Below are 17,258 nucleotides of genomic sequence, written 5' to 3' on the forward strand. Positions count from 1 at the left end.
ACTGTCATGACAGCTTAGATAAAGTAAATGAAAAAAAAAGATAACAGAAAGCAACACACAGAATACACAAAAGACACCCGAAAAATAGTGCAATGAAGGAGATAAAATACGACAGTACAATAATAGAGGCTATATATATTAAAAAAAACTCTAAAATTGACAGAATAATACTCAGAAAACACACAAAATGACCAAAAAGAACAGACAAGACTCAGATAAAATGACACAACGACAACAAAACACACAAAATGACAACAGAAACACACCAAATAGCAGGAAAAGACAATATGACAATTAAAATCTGCAACAACAAAAAAAACACACACACACAATGTTGGATTTGTTTGGACTGCAATGATACCGTTCATAAATTATTTCATAAAATTGTCCTAAATGCAGCTTTGCTGTTGACAGGTAGTCATGGTAACTCAGGATAAGTTGTGTAGAATCTACAGCAGTGACTGCACAAAGGGCTTTTAAAAACCACTAAAGTGGGTCTAATATCCTAAACACACCATAAATATTGACCAGCAGGTGTCCTCAGTGAGCAACATTTGTAACTAAGATGAGTAATAATAATAATAAATTGCGTGTAGGCACGTGCGTGTGTGTAATTCAGAATTAAATTTGAATTAGGAATTAAGTGTTTACAAGGTTAGTTTAAGGCGGATTAAACTTTTATTCTGAATGAAAGAGGAATTAAAGCTCTCATGTAAACCATCCATGAGGAAGATACTTAACCTCCCACTTTTCTATAGCAACATATACTTATGTTCCTGTGGGCACTGCACTAGTATTATACAACATAAAAAACATGGAAATGAAAATAAAACACATCTAAGAGAAATATGTACACACGTAAAAACAACAATACATTTAGGCAGTTGACTTAATAGCTGTTAAGTTTAATTAATTGTATAATTCTCTGGAATAGAGGTCTTTGGCGAGTTTTGATTCCATACATTTTATAGTGTAGGAGTAGTAGTACCACGACTGTATTTCTATGTGCAAAACCATTATGTGCAGAACAAACTGTCTATTCTGTGACGTCACACATGGAATGGCGGATCGCAGTCTAAAAAATGTAACTTTTAAAAGCCTTTCATTGCTTTAACTAACAAAAAAACACAAAACCCACATCAAGAAATGAAGGCTCTTGAGGTGTATTGACTGCTTAATATGATATTCATTCTATGTAATATACCTCTTCACTTAAAGCTGAGTATAGGCCTTCAACAGATGGCTTTAAACATATGGGGTTTACTACCTCCTGCCAGTTATCTCTGTAGCTCCAATGATGGAATGTTGATTAACTTGTGAACCCTGAAAGTTTCTTGTTCTCAGGTTGGCACTTCTCCATTTGTTGAGGTGTGAAAGTTTGTGGCTTTCTTTCTTTGTTCTAAGGCTAAAGCTTTGACTCCTCCGGTTGGTCTCCAGTTTCCTGTCAAATCATAAATGCCTTTTTGGCTGGTTTTATTCAGAGTAAATCTGACCCCGGCTGCTCTCACAGGGCTTCTGTTCTTTTGATTCTGCTTGTGTTAATAAACTTTATATTATTATGCGAGCCAGTTTCATCGACCATCCTTTTTTCCACACTACACCTTTTTCATCCTCCACATCATCACCAAGGGAAGACACTACACTCTGTTACAAAATTAATCAAAATAAACAAATTTGTCGAAATGTTTCATTTCGCCTCTGTTTCAGTTCTACAGGCCGCCTGCAGGGGGCGCTGATAATAATGGCGTCCGGTCAACTTGTGCATTAGGGAGAGAAGAAGAAGAAGAAGAAGAAGACGAGCACTGCAGACATGAAGTGAGTGTTTATTCTCTTTATGACAGATTTCAAGCTAACAGCATCAAATGACAGAATGTTCTCTGTGTCAGGCTGAATATCGACGGTTTGCTGGTCTGGTTTCCCTATGATTTCATCTACCCGGAGCAGTTCTCCTACATGCTGGAGCTCAAGAGAACTCTGGACGCCAAGGTCAGCGCTGAGTTTGTCCCACACCTCTGAGGTGTGCTGCGGTATCTGCATCTAGGTTATTGTTTTGGTCGTGGCTATTCATACAGAGCGCCCCCACTGGCCAGTTTAGATCACGTGATATGTGCACAACGTGACTTAAAGTTCCGTCAGTTTTATTTGAGCTCATATTTATTTTTAGCTACCCTGCTAACCCAGGAAATACCCAGACATTTTTATTTTTTTGGTGTATGCATTTTTAAAGGTGGAATTTGCCGTGTTAAATATGTTAAAATGAAAAGTATATATATATATGACAAAAGTGGAATTCGAACCCATGCTAGTGGAAGGAAAGATACTGGAGTGTGGTGCCCCATCTTGGCACGGTGAAAAAACACAGGCACATTACGTTTTAATAGACACTTCATATTTTTTTCACTAGAGTAGATGCACCGACATGTAAAGAATAGATCTGTTCCTGTCCTTTGTTATAGACCTATACAGAATATATCTATTCATGTTATTTGTTACAGAAATATAAATGATAGATCCCTTCTTTCTCGTTACTGACCTATAAAGAATAGATCTGTTTCTGTCCTTTGTTACAGACAGATTAACAATAGATATGTTTGTTACAGACATACAAAAATAGATATATTCTTGTCATTTGTTACAGATGTATAAAGAAAAGATCTGTTCCTGTCAAAATAAACTGACTAAATGCAGGGTTAGTCTTTTTAAAGCAGTGAAATTGTCTTATTTATACATTTATGAATAAATACACCACTATTGGCAGATTGGCATCTAATTCAGTGTTTCCCAAACTGGGGTACAGTGTGTACGTAAAGTATTCAGACCCCTTTAAATGTTTCACTCTTTGTTTTATTGAAACCATTTGCTCAGTATTGAGTAGAAACATCTTCTGAGCTCGTACGGACATGAGTTTTCTTGGGAACGATGCAACAAGTTTTTCACACCAGGATTTGGGGATCATCTGACAATCTTCCTGTAGATCTTCTCCAGTTCTGTCAGGTTGGATGGTGAACGTTGGTGGACAGACATTTTCAGGTCTCTCCAGAGATGATCAGTAGGGTTTAGGTCAGGGCTCTGGTTGGACCAGTCAACAATGGTCACAGAGTTGTTCTGAAGCCACTCCTTTGTTATTGTAGCTGTGTGCTTAGGGTCATTGTCTTGTTGAAGGTGAACCTTCTGCCCAGTCTGAGGTCCTGAGAACTCTGGAAGAGGTTTTCTTCTAGGATGTCTCTGTACTTGGTCACATTCATCTTTCCTTCAATTGCAACCAGTCGTCCTGTCCCTGCAGCTGAAAAACATTTGTTTTGGTTTTTTTTTAACATTATTGATTTTTGTATGTACACAGACTTTTTTCGTCATCTGTCAATAATAATTTGTGGCAATCTTTAAAATTCACCAAAATGTGAAGTTCAAATAAAAAAATGAGCAAAACATCAGCGTTTAGATGAGCCTGCAGATATTAATAAGTTAATGTAGAACATGAGCTACAGGGTGATTTAATCTAAATCTGTTATGAACATGCTTTAAATCATTTTCTTTTTCTGTTCCAGGGTCACGGAGTCCTGGAGATGCCTTCAGGAACAGGAAAGACCATCTCCCTGCTGTCCCTCATCGTGGCATACCAAAGGGTGAGTCAGACTCCACCTGAGAACATTTCTACTCGTTGAACTCCATTCTTCTTCCTCTCTGTGTGCCAGGCGTTTCCTCTGGAGGTGACCAAGCTGATCTACTGCTCCAGGACGGTTCCTGAGATCGAGAAGGTGAGTGAAAGCTGGTCCTGTTGATCCATCATATGCTACAGAGACCAAAGAGTGTGCTCTACTCTGCTTCTCAGGTGGTGGAGGAGCTGAGGAGGCTGATGGAGTTTTACGCTAAAGAAACCGGAGAGAGCAACAACTTCCTGTCTCTGGCTCTTTCCTCTCGCAAAAATCTGTGCATCCACCCAGAGGTGGGAACTCAGAGAAAGAGATTTTAACATTTTAATCCTGTGGTTTTGTAGCTGCTGTGACTCTGAGAACATTGTTATCAACAATCCTGTTAAAATATTGACCAATCTGAACATTTCAAAGGGTTTGTTTGTCCTTTAGTGTTATGGATTCATTCTGTGTGCATTCATTCTTTTATTGTTTTTTTTCTGTCTTTTCCTGTATTTTTTGTGGTCTGTGTTCTGACTCATTTTGTATATTTTTGTGTGTATTTTGTATGATTTACATTTTTTTGTTTTATTTTAGAATGTTTATTCCTTTTGTGAACTCTTGTTGTCCTTTTGTAAATTCTTGTGGTTTTTTTGTGTGTTATGAGTCCTTTTGTGTATTTTTGTTGTATTGTTTTTTTCTGTTTTTCTCTGTATTTTTCATTTTTGCCACATGTTATGAGTAAGTTAGTGTGTTTATGTTGTAGCTTTGTGTGCTATGATTCATTTGATATATTTACTAGTAATTTTGTCTGATATTATCATATTTTTTTTATTTTTCTGTATTTCTTGTATATTTTTGTTGTTGTTTTGTTTGTTTGTTTTTTTAACTCATTTTGTGTATTTTTGTTGTAGCTGTGTGTGCTAGAACTTAATTTGTGTATGTTTGTAGAGGTTTTGTATATTTTTCCTAATTTTGTGTTGTCATTTTTTTTGTGTATATTTTTCTTGTTTTCTTCTTCTGTACAGCTGTTTTTCTTATTTGCATCCTGTAGACGTGTTGATGAAGTTTCCTATGACTCTTCCTAGGTGAGTTCTCTGCGCTTTGGGAAGGAAGTTGATGGGAAGTGTCACAGTCTGACGGCGTCGTACGTCCGAGCTCAGCGCCACAGCAACCCCAACCTGCCCACGTGTCGCTTCTATGAGGTCAGTTTTTGACAAGCGTAGAATTCAAATGGAGGTTTTTTTTCATGTTTGTTTTTTTTCTTCGATGGCAGGAGTTTGACGCGGTGGGCCGACAGGTTCCTCTTCCAGCCGGCATTTACAACTTGGACGACCTGAAGGACTTTGGCCGGAGGAAGGGATGGTGTCCGTATTACCTGGCCCGATACGCAGTGCGTTACTCATCACATCCAGCCTAGGGAGAGCCAAACCTGCCAAAATTAAATCAGTAAACGTATATAAAAAAAGGAACATTGAAATTAAATACAAATAAATAAATATAAGTGGGGAAACAATACAAAAGTTAAAATATAAATACATCATTAGACACACTTGGAACAGCCCCCTCATTTACTTTATATTTTGTTGTGACCCAAACCTGCCAAAGTTAAAAAATAAATGAATAAAAGTAAAAATAAAAACAAAATGATACAAATATTTTTTTATATACATAAATTATTAAATTGATAAAGTATAAAATGAACTGTATTTTTATTTTTTTTATCAATCTATATTTAATTTTTGGACGATATGTTTTTATTTTTTCCATTTATATTTATTTTAAAATTTTCCTATTTGGTTATTTTAATGTTAATTTATTTAGCTTTTCTAATTAGCGTTAAAGCAGTTGAACAAAACAAGTTGTGTTTAATAATGAATTGCTGAATGAATCTCTCCTGAACCTCTCAGATCCTACACGCTAACATCGTGGTCTACAGCTACCACTACCTGCTGGACCCCAAAATCGCCGACCTCGTGTCCAAAGAGCTCGCCAAGAACTCTGTGGTGGTTTTTGATGAGGCTCACAATATTGGTGAGAAACAGAATTACTTCCTCACATTTAAAACCAACAGTTTCTTTATCTTTGTTTTTTTTTCTCCTGTTGGTTTTCAGACAACGTTTGTATCGACTCCATGAGCGTGAACATCACCAGACGTACGCTGGACCGCTGCCAGACCAACGTGGACACGCTTCAAAACACCATTCAGAAGTAGGACGATAAACAATGATGTTTTGTTTCTTTTCCTTTGTTAAAGAGCGTCTATATAATAATATGTACACTGATACTAGTTTAGATTAAATGTTAATATGTGATCATGTGTCCTGAGTTTTGTTTTCTGAAGCTCTGTAAAGGCAGTTCATTAATTTATTTTTTTATTTGTTGGTTTGTTAGGCTGTTAGCTTAGAATTATGTTATTAGCTTAGTTCATGTTATTCTCTTGTGCTTAGTTTGTTATTCTGTATTTATCTAAGTACTATTTTTACTTTATAGTTTGTTAGCCCCAGTTATATTTTATTGGCTTATTGTCATTCTGTTTTCTTAAATATATTTTGTTATCTTTTAGCATGTTATCCACATTTTTCTTTAGCCCATTAGCTTCCTAATTATATAATTAGCTTAGTTGTACTTTGTTCTTTTAGGTTCAATTTGTTAGCCTGTTTATTTAGAGTGAGCTAATTTAGCTAAATGATTTTTTTTTTTACATAAATTATTAGCTGGTTTGTATAGTTAATTAGTTTAGCGTCAACCTGTTTACTTGGATTTATTTTGTTAGCCTGTTAGCCTGGAGGTAGCTTAGTAGACAAGTGCTAATCTGTTTTTTTTTGGGTTAGATTTAGTTTATTGATTTGGTTCTGCATGCTGAGTTAGCATTTTAGCTTCATTCTAATTTGTTGGACTGGACTTTATTTGTTAGCTTTTTAGCTCATAATTAGCATGTAATTGCAGAGCTCGTTTAGCATCACATATATGCAATTTGCTCCAAAGGTAAACATATTTCATTTGATTAGTCTTTATTTAGTCAGGAGAACCACATTGAGATTAATGATCTCTTTTTAAAGTGTGTACATATAACAAGTTTACAGTGTGAAAATAGTACTAGAATGTTCTTAAAACAAGTAAATAAGTACAGTCACAGAGTAAGATCATATGTAAGATAAAACTATAAAAGCCATCTAACAATTAAAAACAAGTTAGCTAAAACAAGAACAGGTCCTTTAAAAGGACTTTAAACAAAGTTGAGAAAATGGGGATTTAGTGACAGATGTGGTATTTCTGATCTTGTGTTTTATATTATTATTATTTTTTTATTTATTTATTATTATATCTAACAGAATAAAGGAAACTGACGCTGCTAAACTAAAGGCTGAGTACAGACGACTCGTGGAAGGTCTGAAAGAAGCTAACGTAGCTAGAGAGACAGACGTCTACCTGGCTAACCCAGTGTTACCTGATGAAATACTGAGAGGTACGGCTACGCTCTGCATCACACAAATGAGGTGCATTTAAAACAAGCATCTTCCTTTTTTTGGTCCCAGAGGCCGTTCCAGGTACGATTCGCACAGCTGAGCACTTTGTCGGCTTCCTGAGACGTTTTTTGGAGTATCTGAAGTCCCGTCTGAGGGTCCACCACGTGGTCCAGGAAAGTGCTCCGCAGTTCCTCAAAGACATTTTCGACAAAGTCTGCATCGACCGCAAGCCTCTCAGGTCAGTTTGAAGGTCGCACACATCAAGATTACATCAGTACTGACATCCTGTTCCTGCTCAATCAATAATAAAGAGATATTTGATTATTATTTCAAACATGAACTCTAACAGCAGTGTTTTTACTATATTTAAAAAATGATAATGATTAAAAAATCAAATAAAGCAAAGACAGAATAAGTGATTACAAAAATCCTGCAAATGAAACCTGTACATGTTCTAAAATAATCTTCATATAATATACACCTATTTACACTATAAAAGAAGACATAATTCATTGATATACAGTATATCATGTAATTAGTGCTTAATATGTGAATCATCAGGTCCCTGAACAACAGCCACGTGTTGTTGCGTTAATAACAGAGAAACAAAAAAGTCACGGAATTAAACATTTTTAAAGCACTTTTTGCTGACTAAATGAGTCGATAATATCACGTGAACACAAACAACCAATGAACCTAAATGTTTAATAAAAGAATGATGACTCAGCGGACAATCGCCCATACGGAGCATCCGTCTCTCACTCTGAGTGACAGCTGTCAAAATCACACCTAATTTAGCCACTTCTCAGAGTTCTTTAATTAGCTCAGGCTTAGCTTCACTTATTGGCTTAAAAAAGTATTTTATTCCAACTGCTTTTTTAGCCATTTTTTACCATCTTCCAAGCTGAAAAGACACCATTTTTGTGGAAAATCACACTTTATACTGTTACGGTGGTCTTGTGTTTCTCTGCCTGGAAGTGTGAAGTGAGTGTGTGACTGATTGTCCATCTGCCCTGTTTCCTTGAAGCACACATTCTTTGTAGAGTTTCTCAAAGCGTGTCAGAGAATGAATGAAAACAAAATGATTTAGCGTTTAGTCAGAAAACAGAGGGATTAGTAATGTGTCTAAGCCAAGGAGCATCACGTCCTTTATTCCGCTAGTTGTCCCCCCACCACCAGCCTTCCAGGCAAAAGTGATACAGCAACACCACCAAAGGCTGTGGTGGACTTAATGTGAACAGTCTTATAGGTAGGTATCCACGTGGCTTGTGATCGGGAGCAATCGCCCACAGAAACGGCGTCTCCACGGTGAAGGTGTTCAAGCAGACGTGTGATCAGAGTCTGCAGTTGCTGCCGCGTCCTTTCAGGCAGCATTCATGGAGTTCAACCCAGCACCTCATTGGTGGGGGGAGTGTCCCACCAGCTCCGACGCCCACAGGTTCTTAGTCTTTGATGATGGCCAAGAATGTGTTAATCCCAGCATTGGCGAGTGGCCCATGGCATGGACGATGAAGAGTTGACTTGTTGCTTACTGAGTATTTTGTTACAGCATTGCGTTGCTGAACAGAAGAGTTGAGTCATTTAATTTTCTCCTGAAGTTTGGTCTTTTGAATGCTGTTAACATTTTATTGTCCTAAGGGTCGAAGGTGATTCTGTTCATTAAGGGCTTTCATTGACGATGTCTTTGTATCTTCTAAGGGGGGGTGACAGGTGGACAACTTGTGAGCAAAACTTCATTTTGTCTCTTTTCAATGAATAGTTTCTGAGTATTTTTAGGAGAAGTTTTCTATGTGCTTTAAATTATATTTAGATATTCAGTTCTGAGTTTATTAAGAGTCAGTTGCCTTTTTTATATTGATAAAATCAAAGATGGATCAGGTCATGATGTTTTTTTGTTTGTCTCCAGGTTTTGTGCTGAGCGGCTGCAGTCGTTACTACGAACCCTGGAGATCGCCGACATTGCCGACTTTTCATCTGTAACTTTAATTTCTAACTTTGCTACGCTAGTTAGCACCTACAGTCAAGGTAAGCAGTTTGAATAAAAGTGTGCTTTACAATGTTGACCGTTTCCAACCTAATCTTTATTATAAATGTGATAATTCATCACAAAACAGGGATAGCTTATTATTATTGACATTATTGTTGTTTGTTGAAATAAGGTCTGAAATCTCGATTACTGAAAACAGTTAGTACGCAAAACATCCCATTACTACGGCAACCTGCCTCATTTCCATGGTAACTAATTAAGAACACCCGTGCAACTGGCGGCCCGGGGCGTAATGCGGACCTCAGTTAAATTTTATGCAGCCCCGAAAGTAAATGCCCAGAATGACTCCCAAAAACACACAAAACAGAAAAAAAAACTCAAATAATAAAATTTCTATACATAAAATAGAAATAATTGTACAAAAGGACAGCAAATATACACTAATTTACTACAAAAATGCAAAAGACAATTACAAAAATAAAATTAAAACAGAACAAAAATGACTCCACAACACAAATTTACTTAATTTTATGCGGCCCCAAAAGTAAATGTCCTAAGTGACTCCCAAAAACACACAAAACAGCACAAATACTCACAAAATTTGTACATAAAAATACAAAAATGACATACAAGATTACAAAGAATTGCACAAAAGGATGACAAATATACACTAATTAACTACTGCTACAAAAAAACAGACAAAATTAAACGAAATGGAAATAAAATTACAAAGAAAATACACAAAATGACAAAATAAATACAAAGCGACAACAAAAGTACATCAAATGATTCCAAAAACACCCAAACAGACGAGGAAATACACATAACTACTGCAATAACACACACAACAAACACAAAGACACACAAAATGAGAGAAAAATATACAAAATGACAAGAATATATTTAGAAAACAAAGATATACAAAAAAGGATTAGAACCATTTAATAATGTGTGTATTAATGTTCAGATTAATTAATAAAAAAGGAGAGAAAAGAAAAGCACGAGCATAAAGAAAGACATTAAAAAGTCTGTTTTTCTGAGCATTTAAAGCCTTTAATCTGCCTTTGTACAGCCCTCATACGTATACGTATATATGTATCATTGTGTCTCTTTATCTCGGCAGGTTTTACTTTAATTATTGAACCTTTTGAAGACAGAACTCCAACCATTGCAAACCCTGTGCTTCACTTCAGGTGAAAATCACTGTTAAACCAGGCTTTTACTTTGAAAGTGAACGTAATGAATGACTGATGTTTATGTTCAGCTGTATGGATCCGTCCATCGCCATCAAACCAGTCTTTCAGAGATTCCAATCAGTCATCATCACATCAGGAGTAAGTCTCTCTTTCTTTCCCTCGCTCATGTTTTCTGAAATTCTATCTTTACTTTCTCATCTTTTATTGTCTTTTCTCTCCTTTTGTTTCTGTTTGTCTCATTCTAAAGCTGTACGATATAACGATATATATATCGTAGCAGTAATCTCTACTTTAGTTTTTTTAATCTTGTTTCATCCTTTTGTTTTCTGTTCATTCCATCTTTTGTCTTGTTTTTGTTTTGTCTTTTTTTGGCCTGGTCCTTAGAAAAGGAACATTTATTTGTATAAAGCATTCCATACACAAGGAAACTCAATGTTTGATCAAAAAGTGCAACAGAAAACAATCACAAATACTGTCCTGTTCGTCCTCAGACACTTTCTCCTCTGGACGTTTATCCAAAGATCCTGGACTTCCGTCCGGTTACCATGGCGTCCTTCACCATGACTCTGGCTCGTACCTGCCTGTGCCCACTGGTGCGTCCCCACACTGCCCCTCCCCCTCCCCTTTGATATTTAGCTATTTGTTTGTTTACTGCAGATCGTCGGCAGAGGGAACGATCAGGTCGCTCTGAGCTCTAAGTTTGAAACCAGAGAAGATTTTGGTTTGTGTCTCCTGTTCACAAATCTGTTTTATTGACTTGTTTATTTATTTATTTATTCGCCATGCGTTTGTTTATTGTCCAGCCGTTATCCGTAACTATGGCAACCTCCTGCTGGAGATGTCGGCGGTCGTTCCCGACGGCATTGTGGCCTTTTTCACCAGCTACGTCTACATGGAGAACATCGTGGCCTCGTGGTACGAGCAGGTCGGTGTCGCCATGGTTACAACAACACAAACAAATGTCCTGTAGTCGTTTTAAGGTTTTCAAATACAATGTTTTTATTTGTACATACGTTTTAAAACCTGACATTTTGGCAGGAAATGTAGATATTAATGTAAATATATTAGTGAGAACTATTTTTGTGTATTTATTTGTTTTTGCAGTTTTTTTGGGTCACGACCTCATTTTGATTCACACAAATAATATTTATTTTATTTTATTATTATTTCATTAACTATTTAATCATACATTTTTTCTGTACTTCTTAAAAAACGATTTATATTTGAGGAAGTGAACGTATAGAATACAGTTGTTTAAGATTGTGTGATGTGTTTTAATTTAAAAAAATAATAATAATCTTAAAAAAATGACCAAAACATAACTTTAATCATTAATTATTTCTTTTATCGATTACTTGACATTTCAGGCGACCCCATTTCAATTCTGGGAAACCCCACATGGGGTCACATGCCCAAGGTTGAAAAACACAGACCTAAATATAAAAAAAAAACATTAAGATCTAAATTTAAATGAATAAAAACAATTTAAAATAATAAATAACAATGATATTTAAAGACATTCTTTATTCCCATGTTTGTATTTTTATTATGTGATAATATGTATTCATATTTAATACACATTTCAGGGTATCCTGGAGAACATCCAGAGGAACAAGCTGATCTTCATTGAGACGCCGGACGCTGCAGAGACCAGTATGGCACTGGAGAAATACCAGGAGGTCAGAGTGACCTCATCTGTAATCAGATTACAATTGTTTATGAGAAAAGAGCGTTTAAAGTCTGGTTCAGCACACTCAAAGCATTCATCGTTTCTGTGCTCATGTTACATCACAAATCAATTCATTCATTAACTAATTATTTCAAGAAATCTTGTTTTTTCCAAAACCTTCCAAATTCTCGCAAAAAAAAAAAAAAGATTAACTGAAATGAAATATAATATCAAACATATTTCCAGCCAATGAACTGATAATTGTGAGAAAGGATTTCTGTTTGCTATTGTTTGCATCCTTCACTAAAGGCACAATAGACACAAAACAACAACAAAAACACACAAAAGGACAAAACATTAAACAAAACAACAGAAAATACATTAAATGACAATAAAAACACACAAAATGACAACGGAATTACTCTAAACAACAGAAAACACAAAACTAGAACACATTTACATTAAAATAGAGAAAAACCACAAAAGGACGACAACATTTCACAACAGAAAATACACTAAACATCAAAAATACACAAAAGGACAACAAAACTAATTTAAAAAAGACTGAAAACACACACATACACACAATGATATTAACAAAGACACAAAATGACCCCAAGAACACACAAACACATGGTTGTTATGCTCTGATTGGTCATTATTGTAAATGCTGATGAATGTTAAATATAATCACATTACAGCTCCCCCCCCCCCCCCCCCCCCCCCCCCACACACACACACACACACACACACACACACACACACACACACAGGTGTCAGAGAGAGAGGACAGACGTATGTAAACCAAGAGAAGCTTATTCAAGGTGAATTAATTCTATCATCTGGAAGCAGAGTGATGGTTCGCTCAGAGTGACAGGAAGCAGGGATCACAGCCCCTTATAGTGGGGAGGGGCTGACGGCAGCAGCAGCTGATTGGGACAGTAACTACAGTGATACATGTATTCATGTCAGAGTCTCTAGACCACCAGAAAAATCTCCAATAAAACAAGATAAAGTCCATACATGTGTCACTAGTCTATATTGAGAAAAAATTCACTAAGAGTGTTCACCAAATATACCGGTAAGGGAGGTTCAGTTTAAATACGGAGTGGAAAGAGGATTCTATGAACTGCAGCTTTAACTTCTTGAACAAGCCTTCATTCTGAGTGAACTCATCCTTTAATAACTGATCATTTGAACCGTTTATGATACGTGTTGTAAACTTACAGCCAGAGTGAGGAGTAAAAGAAGCCTCAGTCCTCTCTGCTGTCACACTCACACACACACACACACACATAGTGTGAACTTTTTATTTAGTCACGGTAATACCGTATACCATGGTAAAATAGGGAGGAGGTATAACGGTATCAACATTTGGATATTGCCCAAGCCTGGTGACCATCTCTCTTCTACACAATATTACATTCCTTGTGTGTCTGTTGTGCGTCACACATTGGCATTTATTCTGTCTGTGTGTGTGTGTCTGTGTCTGTGTGTGTGTGTGTGTAGGCATGTGAGAACGGCAGAGGAGCCATTCTTCTCTCTGTGGCTCGAGGAAAAGTGTCGGAGGGAATCGACTTTGGTAAAAAAATCACTTTGTTACAAAATCTTCTTGTGTGTGTGTGTGTGTTCACTGTGTGCGTGTGTGTGTGTGTGTGTGTTCACTGTGTGTGTGTGTGTTTCAGTGCATCACTTTGGACGAGCCGTCATCATGTTCGGGGTTCCTTACGTTTACACACAGAGTCGCATCCTGAAGGTCAGAGCGTGGCTTCCTGTTGCTGAAATATCATTGTTAACTTTACATAATGTAAACTGTGTGTGTGTGTGTGTGTGTGCGTGTGTGTCAGGCTCGTCTGGAGTATCTACGTGACCAGTTTCAGATCCGAGAGAATGACTTCCTAACGTTTGACGCCATGCGTCACGCAGCTCAGTGTGTGGGTCGAGCCATCAGAGGGAAAACTGACTACGGACTCATGATCTTTGCTGACAAGGTGGGTGGGTGTGCGTGTGCGTGTGTGTGTGTGCGCGTTTGTGTGTGTCTGTGAAGGTAATACAAGTGTTTATGAAGTGATTGGGGGGTCTTTCACCCCCCTGCTACAACTTTTCCTCTGTCCGACCCAGTGGCAGGCGTACTGCTTTACTAGATCATGACCAGTGGCTGCACACGGTTGTCTACTAATTAACTTTTATCAAATTTATATCAGGGCGGAGCCAACCAAAAAAAGGCAGAGAAGACGTTTGTCTGAGGAACGGAGCAACTCCATCAGTGACAGCTCAGCAGCAACACACAGCAATCACACACACTGTCTTCACGACAACAGGCACGCACATACACTAACAACCCAGCGCTCCATCAGGCAGCACACACACAAATATCCATCCATTTTCAGAGCCTCTTTGTCAGCGCACAATCACACACACACTTTTACACACTCCCGTCCGTATTACTCTCACATCACACATTTGTTTATTTTACTTTTTTACTCTCTTCCTCATATTGGTCACATGGTCACATGGGACTATATGTGTGAAAGGTCCGTCCACACCGAACACGACTGGATTGCATTAAAGTCAATGTAAATGATGCGACCTCAATTTAACTCCCCTCACGTGAATTGTGTAATTTCAAAAATCTGAATTTTTTTAAGCGACTTAAAGCAACAAATCCCTCGTTCTTCACTGTCTGTACAGCGGGGGCTGTAGCCCCTCCCTTTTCCCTCCCACTACAGTGCAGACGGCTGCAGCGGAGGCTGTACAACTTCCTCAATTTATCGGGACAAAATTAAAGCGGTTAATTTCTTGAAAACCACAGTAACTACTGATCATAACACATTCTGAGTGACATCATCCTTTAATATCTGTTAGTTCAGCATTTAAAACATAAAAATGGATCAACCCTCTCTCTCTTTCTCTCTACCCTGTCACTGGCTCCAACACACACACACACACACACACACACACACTGTTCCATGATGATTGCGTCACTGGAGTGATGAAATGATGGACTGACCACAAAACATCACTATGTGCAAACGACACATCAGGGGAGAGAGAAGCTACTGCATCGCAGCGGTTGTTGTGAAAACACTCTTAGTGTCACTGTTAGAGTAGGATTTTTCAGTGATCGGTTGCTACTGTCTTGGGAGAGCAAAGGTGTGCATGTAGCTGTGGGGTGGGGCAGGGGGCGGGGTGTGTGGAGTGGTTACAACAGTGACATGACCAAAAGGACCTTTAGGGGGAGCTGTAAGCACAAGTTACTGAATTCTGCTTTAAATCTTTTTTTTCTAAATTAATATTTTTACTTCATATCTATGACTTTCCTTGAGTTCTAATTGATCATTTACTGAGTTCTTATTTTACTCTGATTTTTCTTCCAACAAAATGTAAAAAAAACATATGTTAAACATTTCTACAAAATTCTGAATTTCTTTCCACAAAATTCTTGATTTTTATTTTCCCCAAAAAATGTAAAGAAAAAATGTTCCACTTTGGTTGTAATTTTTTCCACTTAAGGTTTTGAATTTTTTTTCCATAATTGGTGTTTTTTTCCACAGAATTTTTACCCTTTTCTACTTACTTTACTTTTTTCATAGACATTCTAAGAAGTTAAAATTGATTACCTTTTCTACGACTCTTCTTGAATATTTTGTCTATTTCCCAGAATTCTTGACATTTTTCCACAGTTTTATTTTTTTTGCAAAAATTGTGACTATTTTTAATTCTCGACTATTTGTTTCTTTTCCTGATCATCCTGATAAAACCATTTCACACACATTTAGATGACATTTATTTTTTATTCACTAAATGTATATTTTTATTGCATTGCTGCCTACAATCTAATGAAAACAGAAAGTAGTTTATGAAATGATATTTATTTCCTGTGTTTTCAGCGTTACGCCCGCGCAGACAAACGAGGGAAACTTCCTCGTTGGATTCAGGAACACATCAGTGACGGGAGTTTGAACCTGACGGTGGATGAAAGCGTTCAACGATCCAAACACTTCCTCCGACAGATGGCTCAGCCCTTTAGACAGGTACACACACACACACACACACACACACACACACACAGAGAAAAGGAGAAAATTCAATAATATGTCATTTAATGATGTCTGGAGCGAAAATTTCTATTAAAAAATATTTATTTATTAAAAATAATGATTATTTGAAAGAAATGCTTTATTAAAAACAATAAATTGTTACTTCTAGTCATTATTTAACTGTAATTTATCTTGTGATATTAACCTATTTTATAAATTAATCATCAAACATTTTCCTAGGAAAAACTTTCATTTACAGAAAAATATATAAAGTTCCATTCACAGACATTAATAATAACAACGGAATATTTCTTATTAATTTTAAAGGTTTTTTTTGTTTAATAATAAAAAATAAGTTCAGTAATTAATTAATTTATGTAATAATAATATAATGTAATACATATTTAATATATTAATCTTTATTTAACTTTTTTTATTTCATAATCTACAAAAGATGGAAGAAAACAGCAGAAGTAAATTGTAATAATTATGTACATTAAGTAAATAATATAAATTCCTCTTCTGGTAACCCTTAACTCAATAATGATTCATATTTTTAATATATTCCAGAATCATTCTAAAAAGATTTCATAAAAAATTATATTTACAAAAAAGTAAATAAAATTTAAAAAATGCAACAATAGAAATAATTTGTTAAATAATATAAATTAATCCTATTATAATGATTTAAAAATGAAATGTAACAAAGATGAGTTAATATTATTCTAAAATGTAATGAGTGTGTGTGTGTGTGTGTGTGTGTGACCAGGAGGACCAGCTGGGTTTGTCTCTGCTGACTCTGGAGCAGCTTCAATCTGAGGAAACGCTGAAGAGAATCGCTCAGATTGCTCATCAGACGTAAACGTTTATTTAATGAAGAATAAATGTGGATAAAAAGCTACAGAAGCGACTCCAGGACCAAAACCAGGAACAGTAGAGAAGAAAGAAGCTGAAATTACTGTTATTGTTGTTTTTTTAGATGTTTCTGATGTACAGACTTTATTACTGTTGTTTTCTACAAAACGTTTGTTTGATTCTCATCCATAAATGTTTACATTTAAACACTGACTTTTGTTTTTTTTCCAGAGAATCAGAACAATGTGAAATCAGCAGCTTTAACAAAAACAAACATGGCCCCGCCCCTACCCTCCTCAGCCATCTTTGCCTACATGCTAAGCTAACACAAACGTGTTCCCTCCTATCTCCTTTCTTATCCACTTTTCCTTTACCCAGGAAGTGTTTAAGTGGCAGCCATGATAAAGAGCGT

General features: G+C 36.5%; 1 protein-coding gene across 1 annotated transcript; it reads left to right on the forward strand.

Annotated features, from left to right (window-relative positions):
• The first annotated feature begins 1,412 nt into the window (after nt 1-1,412).
• Nucleotides 1,413-17,053, forward strand: ercc2 (excision repair cross-complementation group 2). The gene is made up of 23 exons (XM_028465625.1): nt 1,413-1,815; nt 1,887-1,986; nt 3,546-3,623; nt 3,693-3,755; nt 3,830-3,943; nt 4,718-4,834; nt 4,906-5,022; nt 5,540-5,663; nt 5,744-5,840; nt 6,965-7,098; nt 7,169-7,337; nt 9,006-9,124; nt 10,210-10,279; nt 10,351-10,420; nt 10,774-10,875; nt 10,940-11,003; nt 11,086-11,207; nt 11,869-11,961; nt 13,461-13,533; nt 13,637-13,707; nt 13,799-13,942; nt 15,842-15,985; nt 16,761-17,053. Exons 1-23 carry the CDS (start codon nt 1,811-1,813, stop codon nt 16,851-16,853), a joined length of 2,283 nt encoding a protein of 760 aa, XP_028321426.1. The 5' UTR covers nt 1,413-1,810; the 3' UTR covers nt 16,854-17,053.
• Nucleotides 17,054-17,258: the final 205 nt, after the last annotated feature.

This window comes from Gouania willdenowi, chromosome 13 (assembly GCF_900634775.1).
Source record: "Gouania willdenowi chromosome 13, fGouWil2.1, whole genome shotgun sequence".
NCBI classification, from domain to species: Eukaryota; Metazoa; Chordata; class Actinopteri; order Blenniiformes; family Gobiesocidae; genus Gouania; species Gouania willdenowi.